Source organism: Castor canadensis, chromosome 8, assembly GCF_047511655.1.
Source record: "Castor canadensis chromosome 8, mCasCan1.hap1v2, whole genome shotgun sequence".
Taxonomy (NCBI): domain Eukaryota; kingdom Metazoa; phylum Chordata; class Mammalia; order Rodentia; family Castoridae; genus Castor; species Castor canadensis.
In genome coordinates this window covers 19,613,441-19,627,196 of record NC_133393.1, presented here as the reverse complement: position 1 = coordinate 19,627,196, position 13,756 = coordinate 19,613,441, and the positions used below count along the sequence as shown (strand labels likewise).

Below are 13,756 nucleotides of genomic sequence, written 5' to 3'. Positions count from 1 at the left end.
TATCACAGAAAACACTCAGTGAGCATTTACTTACTCAGCAAATATATATATATATATATTTTTTTTTTTTTCAGCACTGGGGTTTGAACTCAGAGCCTCACACTTGCTAGACAGGCACTCTACCACTTGGGCCACTCCGCCAGCCCTTTTTTCTGATGGGTTTTCTTGAGACAGGGTCTCGAGAATATTAGGCCCAGGCTGGCTTTGAACAGTGATCTTCCTGATCTCTGCCTCCTGAGTAGCTAGGATTACAGGCGTGAGCCACTGGTGCCCGGTTTCAGCAAATATTTATGAAGTGGGGTCCTGCTATGTGCCAAGGTGTCTTTCTAGAGGGGCTTCGAGACAAGAAGCAGGAGAGCTGTGGGCACATGGATGGACACAGAGGTGCTCCCCGTCCACAGGGCCTCCGAGTGCCCCTTTTTTCCCTTGGGAAAAGAGTGCGTTGACGGACTCTGCCACATGCCTGGCCAGGGCAAATGAGCCAATTAGGCCACAGCTTATTTGCCAGGCTTGAGCTGGAGTCATGTGTGTCCACCTCACAGGTCAGTGTCACCACTGGTCACCACTCCCCAAAGCGCAGCAGTGCGGAGTTCACAAAGGTGATGAGTGGATGGGTTGACCTTCCTAGGCACTCGCCGGGTGCCAGGACGACCCTCCGGGAGGAGGTTGAAGAACTTGCCAGCTGTGACTTGGACTTGGGCAGCTCGCTCCCTAACTGCAGACAGTGGACCCTGAGAAAGGCCGGGGACTTAGTGCTGGGGCAAGTCTGACTTTGCTCTGTGGGTGCTCACCGATCCCTTTCCTTCTTAACCTCCAGCAGGGCACAGAGCCTTTCCCGCTCATTTTCCCAGGTGGAGCGTGGCTTTTCTTCCTCTCGGGAGTTCATGTCCGGGACCCTTGATGTTGGGGCTCTGCCCCTCCACAGGGAGAGGGGTGCAGAGTTTCTTCCCATCCTCCAGGCAGACACTCAGAGCCTGGGGCTCACAGACAGTGGACTCAGAGCTCAGGGGCCCAGGTGACATTCTTGGCTGGATTCACCCCACCTTCAGTCCATGCTCCCTGTCCCCCCACTTATCCCACCCACCTCTGCCCCTTGGACAGCCCCTCATCCCCTGCTTCTCCCTCCCCAGACCACAGCAGCCAGCATGGGGCCACCAGTGCCACTCTTCCCCGGCAGACCCCACGACATGGCACAGGTTGTGACAGTCTCTGTGAGGCCCAGTCCCTTGTCATTTCTAATAACCCGAGTTCTTCTCAGCTATCAGAACGGAAGGCTCTCTTCACCTCACACTGCTCCAACGCCAAAACCAATAGCAACTGCCAGAAAACGTGGCCCCACAGCAATTCTCCTTTGCTTACTGAAATGAAGTGACAATGACAACAGCACAGAGATTGGCAATGACAAACGTCACCTTAATAGAGTCACCCCTGCAATTTCATGTGCGTAAATTCCCCCTTAGACATAAGTGCTAGCATAATATACTTACCGTTCACATTCTTAGTTTTTCTGGTTCTGACTTTTTTTTTTTTTTTTTTTTCATTTTTCTTTTATTATTCATATGTGCATACAAGGCTTGGTTCATTTCTCCCCCCTGCCCCCACCCTGACGTTTTTTAATTTATATTTTTATTATCATATTATTGTTGCATGCATCCTTAATTTTTAAAACATTTTTATTTTTCTTGGGTTGGTGGAGTGGCTCAAGTGGTAGAGTGCCTGCTTAGCAAGTGTGAGGCCCTGAGTTCAAACCCCAGTCCTGCCAAACAGGTTTTTTTTAAAAAAATTTTCCTACTTATCAATATATGTTGGAGAGCTTTCCCGATAAGCAGATCCATGTTAGCCTTGCTCTTTCCCGTAGTGCAGCAAGTTACATGAGGTGCTTCTGCCATCACTCGTGTAAGTAGCACCCCACTGATGGACGTTTAGGTTACCTCTAGAGCTTTGCTCTTACAAGTGATGCTATATTTAACAACCCTGTGCATTTATTTTTTGGGGGAGCTCCTGTAAGTGTTAATATTGCAGGATAAATTCCTGCAAGAATTGATTTTTGAAATAGGTGGTGGGAAGTTGTTCACATAACGGTTGGGTGAGAATGAACGAATACCTTAGGTTTTGATGGTTAAATCAGTTAGACTATTTTCTACAGACCATTTTACTGCCTTTACAACACAAAAACATAAACCATGAAGGAAATGAATGACACATTTTATTACATTCAATTTTAAAAGTCTTGTACCAGACAAGACAGCATTAAAAAGTCAAAAAGTGGGGGGTGGTTAAAGGACACACAGTGGGAGCGACACATTAAACGGGGTTATCATCAGCACCAAAGTTTACTCAGGATTAAGGAAGACTGATTTTCCTCCCGCCCCAAATAGGAAAAGGCTAAGAACAAGCAATTTAGGGCAGGGGACATCTGAACTGCCAGTGAACGTGTGAAGTCACACCTCACCTCACAAATGACAGGAAGATGAGTTAAATAGCAGTGAGGTAGCACTTCACTCCCCTCGGATTGGGAAACAAATTTATAATTGGTTAATACCAGGAGAAGTGATGCAATTTGATCTTTGATAGATGATCAGAAGCAGTACAACCACTGCACAGAGCAACTGACGACACCTCGTCCACTGAGGAAGAGCCTCCGGTATTCGCCAGCTTGTCTTAGTCTGTGTTTTTTGGGGGGTGGGGGAAGTTTTGAACTCAGGGTTTCACACTTGCTAGGCAGGTGTTCTACCACTTGAACCACGTCCCCAGCCCTTTCTGCTTTAGTCATTTTTCAGATAGGGTCTTGCTCTTTTGCTGGGGCCAGACTTGGATGGTGAGCCTCCTACCTCTCCCTCCTGCTGTAGCTGAGATTACAGGCAAGAACTACCAGACTGGCTTACTGTGTGTGTTCTTGATGCTCTGGCATTTGTGGCTTGCTTACTGGGGAGATACTGTCCCTCCCAGGGCTCACCAACCCTTAGAGCAATTTTTACAGAACAACAGCAAGGGCTTGGGGAGCTTGCCTCTCCTACACGAGCTAACCAACCCAGAAACTACACTTGGAATGGCCTCCTCTAACTGGCCCTGACACTCTAGTGACAACCTTCTTCTGCCCTAGTCACCCAGGGCCAGGTGCCAGTCTACTGCAGCCACCCATAGCCTAGAACCTGCCCACCATATTCCAAGTAGTCAATCCTAAATGGTTTCCCTGGCCTGCCTACCTTTCCCAAGAAAAACCCAGCAAAGGCTCTCTGGACCCTGCTCTCCCTCACCACCTGGTGCTTCTCCAGGTGGCCATGCAGCAGGGGACTGTAAATAACCAAACTCTTTCAAGGATATTAGCCTCTCATGGAGTAACCCTGTCACCTTCATAAATTAAAATCCCATGGGTACAATTGATACAGTCATATGGTGAGCAAGGAAACTCCCATGCAGGCAAAGGATGACACTGGTGCTGGTGGTTACCGTGAAACACTGTGGGCCACCTGAATATCCACCAGAAGAGTGATGAACACACTGTCTCAGGGTCTCGTAACAGGTAGTCAAAAAGCAGCACTACGGAAAAGACAGCTACGCGTCATAAGGCCAAGTAAAAACAGCAAGTGGCAAAATAAACACAGAGTGTTTGCCCATGTGAAATATGCAAATATTTACAGAACAATAGCGTGTACTGTTCAGAAAACATTCCTGTAATAAAAGTATAGACACAAGGAAGAGAAAGACTCCCACCAGTTTGGAACCTGGTTCCCACAGGAGGGAGCAGGAGAGATAGGAGAAGGAAGAGTTCAAGGTGGTTTCGCCTCTGTCTGGGGCATCTCGTTGCTTTAAAACCAAAGAACTGTCCGTCCAGCAGGTGGTAAAATGTTAAGATTTGCTCCATCTGGCTGCTGGGTATGTGAGTGGTTGCTGTGCTATTTTGGGTACTTTGTGTCTGAGCTATTTCACGAGAGAAATATGCTCTTCGGCTGCATGGATGACCCCAAGGTCATACAGGACCACATGACAGGAAGCCAGCAGGCTCCATCACCATCGCCACTAGGTCAAACTTTCTCCAAGTTTTGTTTTTTTGGCAGTACTGGATTTTGAACTCAGGGCTTCGGTTGCCAGACAGGTGCTCTATCACTTGAGACACCCCCAATCCTTTCTTTTGCCTTTACTTATCAGATAGGGTCTCCCACTTTTTGCCAGGGTGGTTTCAGACTTCAATCCTTTAATCCTCCTGCCTATGCCTCCCTTGAAGCTGGGATGACAGGCATACACCAGCACACCTGGTTTTGCTAACTTTCTTTTTTTTTTTTTATTTATAAATCAGTTTATTTACAGATTTTTATTTTTCTTAAAGTACTTTAGTTTTTTTTTTTAATTTTATTATTCATATGTGCATACAAGGCTTGGGTCATTTCTCTCCCCTTTAAAGTACTTTAGTTAACAAATCTATTTACGCAGGTGAACATGGGAATTCATCCCAGTTATTTTACAGATCATACTTACAAAGCACAGCCCTAGTCTTCTGTGTAGAGCTGCACTGGATGTGACACTGGCTGAAGCAGCCAGTGGGCCGGCCATTTACACATACACAGTAAACGGGTTTATTTTTCATGTCTGCACAGTACAGTACACAGGAGGAGGCTGTACACAATGCCTTGCAATGTGTTTACCAAGAAGGCTTTGCAAAGTCCAGAATTTCACTAACTTTCTATCTTGGAACGTAGGGCTAACCTCAAACTGAGATCCTCTCGATCTTTGACTCCTGAGTAGCTGGAATTACAGGTATAAACCACCATACCTGACTAAATTTCTGACTTTTAGAAAAGCCTTAAACATTTGTACCTCACAGAGAACACCCCTATAAGTTTGTTGATCAAGCTTTCAAAATTAAGTCACAATCCTCAAAAGGTAGTTTCAGAGGCCCGTTCAATTGATTTCAGAATCCTACTGCATTTTGGGGACACAAAAAGAGGAAAGTGTTCCTTAGAAGTCACCCAGTGAGTTTCTCCTACTTTCCTTGTCCAGAGGTGGGCCACATGAGCACCCTTAGGTGCAAGGAGGCTAGGAAACCAAGTATCAGTCTTCTCAGCTGCTTGACAGGGAGGTAGGAAGGGAACAGGGCTCCTGGGGATGGCTGCTGTGTAGCCAGCAGCAATTTCTGCCAGCCCTCTCCAGTCTCAATTTGTCTCTCTTTTTTTTTTTTCTACCTAGCAACATTCAACTTCTTCAAACTCTGCATTTACTATAAATGGCAAGTCAGACGTCAATTAGATTCCGGTTATATATTTTTGGCACAAATATTCAGAGGGGATGCTGCATCAGTAATGACCAGGTTCTTCACTAAATTACAGTGTTCAAGATGGAAGCTGAGGTGGGATACCATCATTGAAAAGCCAGCCCAGGGCCAGATACAGTGGCTCCTACCTGTAATCCTAGCTACCCTGGACACAGAGATCAGAAGATCACAGCTCAAGGCCAGCCCAGGGGAAAGAATTATCAAGACTCCATCTCAACCAATATAAAATTGGGTGTGGTGTTGCGTGACTGTCACCCAGCTACACAGAGATGCACAAATAGGAGGATAATGGTCCACACATAAACCTGAGATCCTGTATGGAAAAGTAAACTAAAACAAAAAGGTCTGGGAATGTGGCTCAAGTAGTACAGTGCCTGCCTGAGTTCAAATCCCATACCATCAAAAAAATAAATAAATAAAAAGAAAGAAAGAAAAGAAAAGCCAACTTGGAACCTAGATTTGTCTCCTTCCAAGAGCAGTCTCGGTGGCTCCATATATATTACATATCTTATCCTGATGACAGCTCTGGTCCCTCTATGCATCCATTCTGGTAGTCTCGGAATTGTGTGAGTTTCTCAGAAATGTAACTTCATTAAAAGAGCGACTAAGATGATGAGATGACTTTGAAAATCAAAAGCAGGAATGTCGGACAGGAATTCTGTCTCAATGTCAACCTGAAGTTCCAGGGCTTTTAGTGCCATGTCGGGATGGAGGGAAGGGGAGAAGGACATTCTGAGTCCCTCACCACCAAGGCCTGTGGCTCACCCACCCTGGTCAGATGTGGAGGCCACACTAGGTCCATATGCACAGTCCTAGCCAATGGCTCCCCTAGGGCCTTCTCATATGCACTCCTGAGAGTGCATAATCTGCTTCAGGCTGTGCTGCCTGCAGTGGCCTCTGTGTCCCCACAGAACTAAGCATCACATGCAGTCATTGAATGGATGCCGCTGCTCCCTATGGAGCAGGTGGCTTCGCTCCTATTCCACGGGGAACATCCAGTGATCTTCAAGGAGAGACATTTCCATAGCTGTCTTCCCTTCCAAGGACCCCTTGCCCACCTCCAGCTCTCACACTCCCACCTCAATGGCAGCGTCTCTTACCCTGACATTGAGTCATCCCTGCCAATGTCACCTCGGACACATCTTCAAAGAAAAACTCACCCTCCACCCAGCTTCCCCAGATCTGCCGAAGGCGGCCCTACCCCTCCCTCCCTGCAGGCTGTAAAGGAGGCGCCAGCTGTGACTCAACCCGCCCATCCAACCAGTCCTGTGTCCTAACACTCTTCTGTGGCAATGACTTCCTTAACGTGTCTCCTTCAGCTGCCAGCCCGGTCTGGCTGCCACCATGGTCCTTCCTCGTCTTCCAGCCCTGGTCCTGTCTCCCTTCCAAGCCTGTCTTGCCTGGGAAGCCCCATGCCCACTGATGGCTGCACAGGGATCGGCGGTCCTCTGCTGAGCTGGCCTGGCCTTTCTGTTCCACCTTATCTCAGGTCCATCTGTTCCAGAAACCTTGGACTTTATCGCCCTCTCTAATGACAGACATGCCACCTGCCAGGTGTTCACAGCCATTATTTTTTGCCTTTATAACTCTCGTGGAGCATAAAATTTATCATTTCTTTTATAGACAGAGAAGACCAAGGCTCAGAGAATCAGGTCACATGCCTGGCAATAGCAGAGCCGGGAGTCAACCAGATCCAGAGCCCTTGTCCTGCACGTCTGAACCCATCACGGCTTCCCTCCTTTGGAAGGCGCTCAGGAATGGTGCTCTCCCTGGCATCCTCTGTCCTCCTCCACTCTCTCTCACCTCTTAACTCTTCCAGCAGCAGTCTCAGCCTTGCACAATTTAGGACTTAATTGCACATTGCCTGGCACAGGTCTCTGGATATCCTGCATTTGCCCATCTGGTTCCCAAGAAGCCTGAGATAGGGGGTGGAGCTTCTTTTTGTCCCACCCTGGTCCACAGGGAACTGGCCCCCATTCCCAGTGGGGCTGGCCTGACTTCCCAGGATGAAGGGTCTCTGCTGTTCCTCTGATGGCTCCATCCTGTCATACCCCAGCCATACAGGACACCTCATAGCTCTGCATGCGTGCACACACATTTCTCCTGCTGCACTCACATCTAACAAAGAGTTCTCTTCCCCAGTGGAGGTAACTTACGTGTCTGAAAAGATCTACCCAAGACAGGACACTCCCTCCTTATGGATCCTGGGCATTGCGCTCATTGTGGAATTCCAGTTGGAATCAGTGAGGCCACCCGAGTTGGTGGGAGCTCCCAGAAAGCCATTGATGTCACCTCCTACAGAGAGGCTGGGGCTGGACTGGGAGTTGGGGGTGGAGAGGGACTTGGTGTCTTGATATGAACTCTGATCCTGCCGTTGTGTGGTGGTAGGAGTAGTGGGATGAGATCTTGCCATGTCAGAACTTTGTGGTGAAGCCTTCTTCCTAGGGAGCATGGCGGCAGCCCCTAGACCTGATCCTAGTCCCCATGTGCCACCTCCCTTACCAAAGCATCTCTGTCCCGACCGGGACACCCCAGATGGACCTCCCAAGCTGTTCATCATGAGTTAAATATTGCCATTTCCAACTTTTCACTTCAGAGCAGGGAGAAGAAGGTACAATATGAAGGCTCCTACACATGGAAAGATCTAGATTTCAGGTTGATTTCCTCCCGGACACTTAGGAGGTAACATGAGGGTTTGGGGCTTGGTGAGAAGGTGCTGACCCAGGGTCAAAGGAAGCAGACAAGGCCAGGCATGGTGGTGTATGCTGTAATCCCAGCACTCAGGAAGTTGAGACAGAAAGATGGTGAGTTCAAGGCCAGTCTGAGATACATATTGAGTTTGAAGCCAGGCTCTCAAAAAAAAAATTATAAAGAATTAAATAAAATAAAACAGAAAGGGAGAAGAAGGGGCTGTGAGAGGTGGGAAGTTGTGGTGGGCAGAACCCCTGAAGCCAAATTTTTCTTCCTTTATGATTTTCCCATGGCTAATCCTAACGAGAGAATAAACAAGCTAGTGAGTAAACAGGTGCTTATGTAAGAAGTCAAAATAATCAGGTACACAGCACACTCCACACTGCAGGAGGAGCCAGGGAGGGGCTGTGTGTGGGAGGAATGTGGGAGTTGTGACACGGGAACTGTGTGCCCTGCTCAAAGCCAGAGCCACAAAGTAGCCCAACCTCTGTTGGGGAGGGGACACAGGCGTCCTGGAGGGAGGCGGCTTGTCACTCCTTCCCTGCAACAGCGTGTTAGGGAGGGAGGCAGGCACACAGAAAGCCACTGGCAGAGGTTTTGCAACTGGGTGCATGGAGCCTCTCGCTGACAGCTGGGCAGTGCCCGCCTCTCTGAGCACAGTCCTGTGCAGGGAACAGTGAGCACCGAGCCCAGGGCTAAGGAGCCTGGGCCTGAGATGAGTCCCAGCACGCAATGAAGCAGCACAAGGTTCAGGACCCTGTTCACACATCTGGGGCCTTCTGCACCTTGACCTGGGGCCAGGCACCTTACCAGCCTTGGGGCCGCCTTCTGGCAGAGCTAAACAGGCCCAGGCAGTGGCTGTCTGAGCCTCCCGTGGGTGCCCGGCCAAGCCAGCCACATTCCAGGCTCCAGGCTGTCAGGGAAGCTGGGAACAAGTTCTCACAGGGAGTGGCCAGTGGAGCTGAGGCAGCCAGACACCCAAGGGTGGTTCCTGCTCCCTGCGGAGGCCAGAGGCCCAGAAGATGGAAGAGCAGGTGTTCAAGGGGGACCCGGACACCCCTCATTCCATCTCCTTCTCGGGCAGTGGATTCCTGTCCTACTACCAGGCAGGGGCCGTGGATGCCCTGCGAGACCTGGCGCCCCGGATGCTGGACACAACCTATCGCTTTGCAGGGACGTCAGCAGGTGCGGTGATCGCAGCCCTGGTCATCTGCGGGATAGAGATGGGTAAGGCTTCTGTTCTGGGCTCCCAGGAGAGATTCTGGAGCCTTGGGGATGCTTTTGGGGACAAAGTCACACCCGGGAGGCAGGAAGGGAAGATTTGCATCAGGTTGCAGCCTCAGCTCCACTGGCAGAGAGCTGATGGCTCTCATCTCCCACGAGGTCCTTAGCTGTGAGCTAACCTGGGTCCTGGGCTTAGGGGAAGGAAAGGCAGCCTCTCTCTTAAACACACCAAGGTTAGATGTTATGCCAGTCTTAGGTGGGTGGTGTTGCCCTGGCCCCTTTCAAAATGCAGATGCCCTTGGGAGGGACAAAATTTCAACTCTTAATCAGCGTGGTGCAGTTTCACCCCTTCAGGTGCCTGAAGGTTAGAGGGGTAGCAGAGGGACCAGGAGGGAGACAGAATGTGATTTATTCAGATCTGTGAATAAATCACAGCAGGACAAGGCAGAGGATAAAGTAGAGACTATTTTAGAAAGGTGGTAAGGAAAGACCTTTCTGAGGAGGTGACATCCAAGCAGAGGCCTGAGCAATGTGAGGGGCGAGTCACCTAAAGGTGCAGAGGAAAGACGATCCTGGGGTCTAGAGACATGGAGCGGAGGGGGCGGCGGGAGGTGAGGTCACAGAGGCAGCTGGGCTGGCCTGTAGCCACAGCAGCCAGCTCTGCCCTTGTTCTCACACCGGCTAACATGAGCCAACTGCTTATGACAGCATCCGACACAGGGAAGCCATCAGAAACCATCCACTATCGCAGTTGTGGGGGGCATTAAGGACCCCCAACTCCTGGGCAGAGCAGGTTGGAAGAGGCAAGGTAGAAATGAGGTAAGGGACGAATGTGGCACGTGGTGCGTGACTGGTGGTAAGGACAGGACAAAGATTGAGTTTAGGGTGCACTAAAGAGGAGGAAGAAGCTTCAGACAGTCCCCTTCATCCAGTTCGTGCAGGCCACCTTCCTGCTTGGGACCTCTATGCTGGGTGGGGGGTCTTTATTTTAAATAGTAGTAACATTGTCCACTACTGAGCGCCTCTTGCAAGAACAAATGGTTCAAACGATGGGAAAATATCTGAGTAAAATGTACAGAGTGGAAGGAGCCTCCTTCCCTGGCCACCTCCAGACCCCTCTCCATCCTGGATCTAGGGCTAAGAGCTAGATCCTTCCAGATCTTTCTTTACCCAGAGTCCTCTGTGAGTATAGCAGTTAATGCCTCCTCACTCAATGGACCCTGGCCAGGCCTTCAGGAAGGGGCCTGGGTAAAACTATCCATTCCATGGGCCTGCCGTGCTCCCTAACCCTGTCTCTCCCACCTTCTGACTTTTTTTTTCTTGTTTTTTGATGGCACTGGGGTTCGAACTCAGGGCTCCACACTTGCGAGGCAGGTGCTCTACCACCCGAGCCCCTCCCCCAGCCCCCGCTTCTGCCTTCTTATCAAGTTCTGAACAGTGAGTCATGGTGTCTTCACCCTCTGGCATTCAAAGACTTCAGAATTAATTCAGTTCATTTCATTTGATAAATATTGTCCGAAAGCTACTTGGCCAGGCTGTGCCGGGCAAGGGTCACAGAGGAGGGGAACTCGAGCCAGTGAAGGCCCCTTCTCTATAGAGTCAAGGACTAGAGAGTGCACGGCTTGTAATTATGGCAGAAGTTCAGGAAAGGGTTCACTTCCGTCATTTCACTGCATGTAATTTGCCATTAACCGGCTCTTCCTTTGTGTCCGGCCCTGCTCCAGGTCTTTGCCCTATTAACTCATTCAGGCCACACAACAACCTTCCCCAGTGAAAACGGTTATTATCCCAACTTACAGAGGAGGAAACTGAGTCGTGGAACACTTACATAAGTTACCTAAGGTCATAAAACAGTACTTGAACCCAGCTGGCTGTTACCAGAATCAGTGAGACTCCAGGATTGAGGTCTCCAAAAGGGAGGAGGCCTCCGCCTGGCCCTCGGGTACTGAGTTTGTGATATTGTCGCAAAAAAGAATTTTAGAACACATTGAGGTAGACCAAGAAAGTTTATTAGTAAAGCAAAGCAAAGGAAAGATAGAAGGATAGGACACAGCCCAGACATGGGTGCGGCACATCTGATAACAGGTGCAAGGAGTGCCCTAACATTAGTGGGTTGGGGGTCTGACCCTAGCTTACCCGGGGGTGAGTGCTCCCCTTTGTTCTGGACACCTGGCTTGTCTGGTGGCTCTCATTGTCACACTGTCTTTTCCCCTAGGCCCAGAGATTTTGAGGCTGACCTGATTACTAAATTTTGTTGGTAATGACATGAATGCTTAAACATCCCCTTAAACAAAGTATGGGCTCTGCCAGACAGTCCCTTTAGGATAGTGTTCATCTTTGAGATAAATATTTTACTTTGCAAACGCTTCTGTGATCAAATGGATCACCTTCCCAAGTGTTTTTTATTACTTTTTCTAAGATATCCTTGCTCGGTCCCAGAGCACACTCACCACTTGGGCAAGCAGGCAAGGTCAGAGGGAAAGAACTGCTCTGGTTTTCCTCCTTACTCAGTGTTGCAGCATAATGAGGGAGTGTGAAGTTCAAAGTGAAGAAAATCATGTCTGTGTGCTTCCATTCCAGCTATTCATTAGCACATGTCTATCTCTGAATTGCTGGCTGCTGTTTCCCATGCCTCGATTCCCCTGATCTATCCTGGCTCCTGGCCAAAGTTGGCACTCTTCCTTTTTTATTTTATTATTATTATTTATTATTATTATTATTTTGGTGCGCTGGGATTTGAACTCAGGGCCTCGCTCTTGCTAGACAGGTGTTCTACCATCTGAGCCACTCCACCAGCCCAGTCATAGTTCTTCTTGGCAAAGCAGTGTCCAGGGTGGGGACACTGATTGTGTGGAGAGTCCGGGCTAGGTGGGGTTGTCACTCTGAGCAGGGAGAACCTAAGCCCAGACCTGAAGCGGATGAGAGAATGAACCCAAGAACATCTTACGGAGAGCAGTCTGCACAGGAGAGGTGACTTGTGTGGAGTACCAGCATCAGTTGGCGACAGAACCACAACTGGGTCTCGGGGCTTTCTTTAAGTCACCACACCCCATAAAGACTGTGTCACAACTCACTTAGTCGTTCTATTGATGGACCCACCCAGATTTGTGGTTGTACCCAATGTCACAGTGAACATCCCGGTCGTGTCTGCCATGCCCACGTGGCACACATGTCATTCTAGGGCGAGGTGTCATTAGCATGGCCACACTGCATCAAAGTGCTCTCCAACACGGCTGTTCTGATGTAGCCCCTGGTGGTACAGGGAGTTGGGCTCCTCGGTCCTTGTGTTTTTTCAAGAGAAGATTTCAAACAAGACGCAAAGTACAGTGAAAGTAATAGTGAAGTTGATTAAGAACAATACAGCTATGTCTGCTTTTTTCTTTTGTTTGGTGGCACTGGGGTTTGAACTCAGGACCTCGTGATTGCTAGGCGGGCGCTCTACCACGTGGGCCACGTCTCCAGCTGAAGGTACATTTTCACAGAGGAGAGCAGAGTCTCTCAGAACCGAACCGTCGGTGACGCACTTGTCTCCCAGACTTATTTGAGTTTAAGAGGAGTCTTTAGAGAATCTTTTCTAAATTTACCAAGACAGAGTTTTGGTTTTTTTAAATCAATTTTATCTCATCACAAACCCTACCTCAGTCCTTCTGAAGTGTACTGTTAGACTTCTGGATTTGCCCTTATTTGTCACTTTGGAACAATCCTTTGCTGTTAGGACAAAACATTATTTACATACAAAATCTTTTCTTTTCCAAAAATGCTCTCCCTCTTTATAACACCCTTTACATCTCCTCGCCTACTTCTTCTGTTTTGCCTTTTTTTTTTAAACCCAAACTATACTTGTGACAGAAAGAAACACAGACACCTGTCCACACAGCTGCAGATACGATGCAAACTTCACTGCTGCTTGAATTTTTACAAGGGGGTCTTTACACATGTGTTTTCCATTTATCATACATGAATCTGAGTTTGGAATGTTGCATTCCAGCTAGGGCTGGCTAAGATAACAAAACTTCCAATCAACCTTGAGCAGCAAAGGTACAAGCTTAGTACAAGCAAGAAGGCAGAAGGGAGAGAAAACACAGCTCCTGAAATCTGTAGGTGTTACCCTGTCATTGAAGTTGAGGATACAAAAAGCTTGTTGGTGGGTGAGTCTGTGGTCTTCTCAGACACAGGAGTGGGGAGAGTAAACCTCACTGTTGTGCAAGTTTTACAAGATAACAATCCAGAATGACAGTAAAACTGAAAAGGTGGTCCATCCACCCCCCATATCGGTAATGAATCAGGTTGGCTTACCAGAATCAGAGGAGAATAAAGTCACCTGTCCTAAGTAAGGAGTCTCCTGAAAGCCTCCTGGCTCGGCTCACCAAAATATGTCCCCAGATTTGGGCCATCTAGTGAGGGTGGGGGGCAGAAAGATCTTGGTTTCACCAGAGAGAGAATTCAAGGACAGAAGGACTTAAGCAGGAGCAGATCTATGAATGCAGAGTCAAAGTGCCCCTCCAGATAAGGAGGGTGGGCAGGCTCAAGAAGGCACAGTGTGCTTGAGGGGGGGAGTTCCCAAGACTCAGG

General features: G+C 48.8%; 1 protein-coding gene across 3 annotated transcripts in view; it reads left to right on the top strand.

Annotated features, from left to right (window-relative positions):
• Nucleotides 1-8,444: 8,444 nt before the first annotated feature.
• Pnpla1 (patatin like domain 1, omega-hydroxyceramide transacylase) overlaps nucleotides 8,445-13,756 on the top strand; it is a 44,223-nt gene continuing 38,911 nt past the window's right edge. For 2 of the 3 annotated variants that reach the window (XM_074082327.1, XM_074082328.1), the window contains exon 1: nucleotides 8,445-9,187. In XM_074082327.1, coding sequence (XP_073938428.1) covers nucleotides 8,983-9,187 — 205 coding nt within the window. In that variant the 5' untranslated portion in view covers nucleotides 8,445-8,982. Of the gene's footprint in view, nucleotides 9,188-9,215; nucleotides 10,004-13,756 lie in introns of those variants that run through there. The other variant, XM_074082329.1, reaches the window with a different exon arrangement.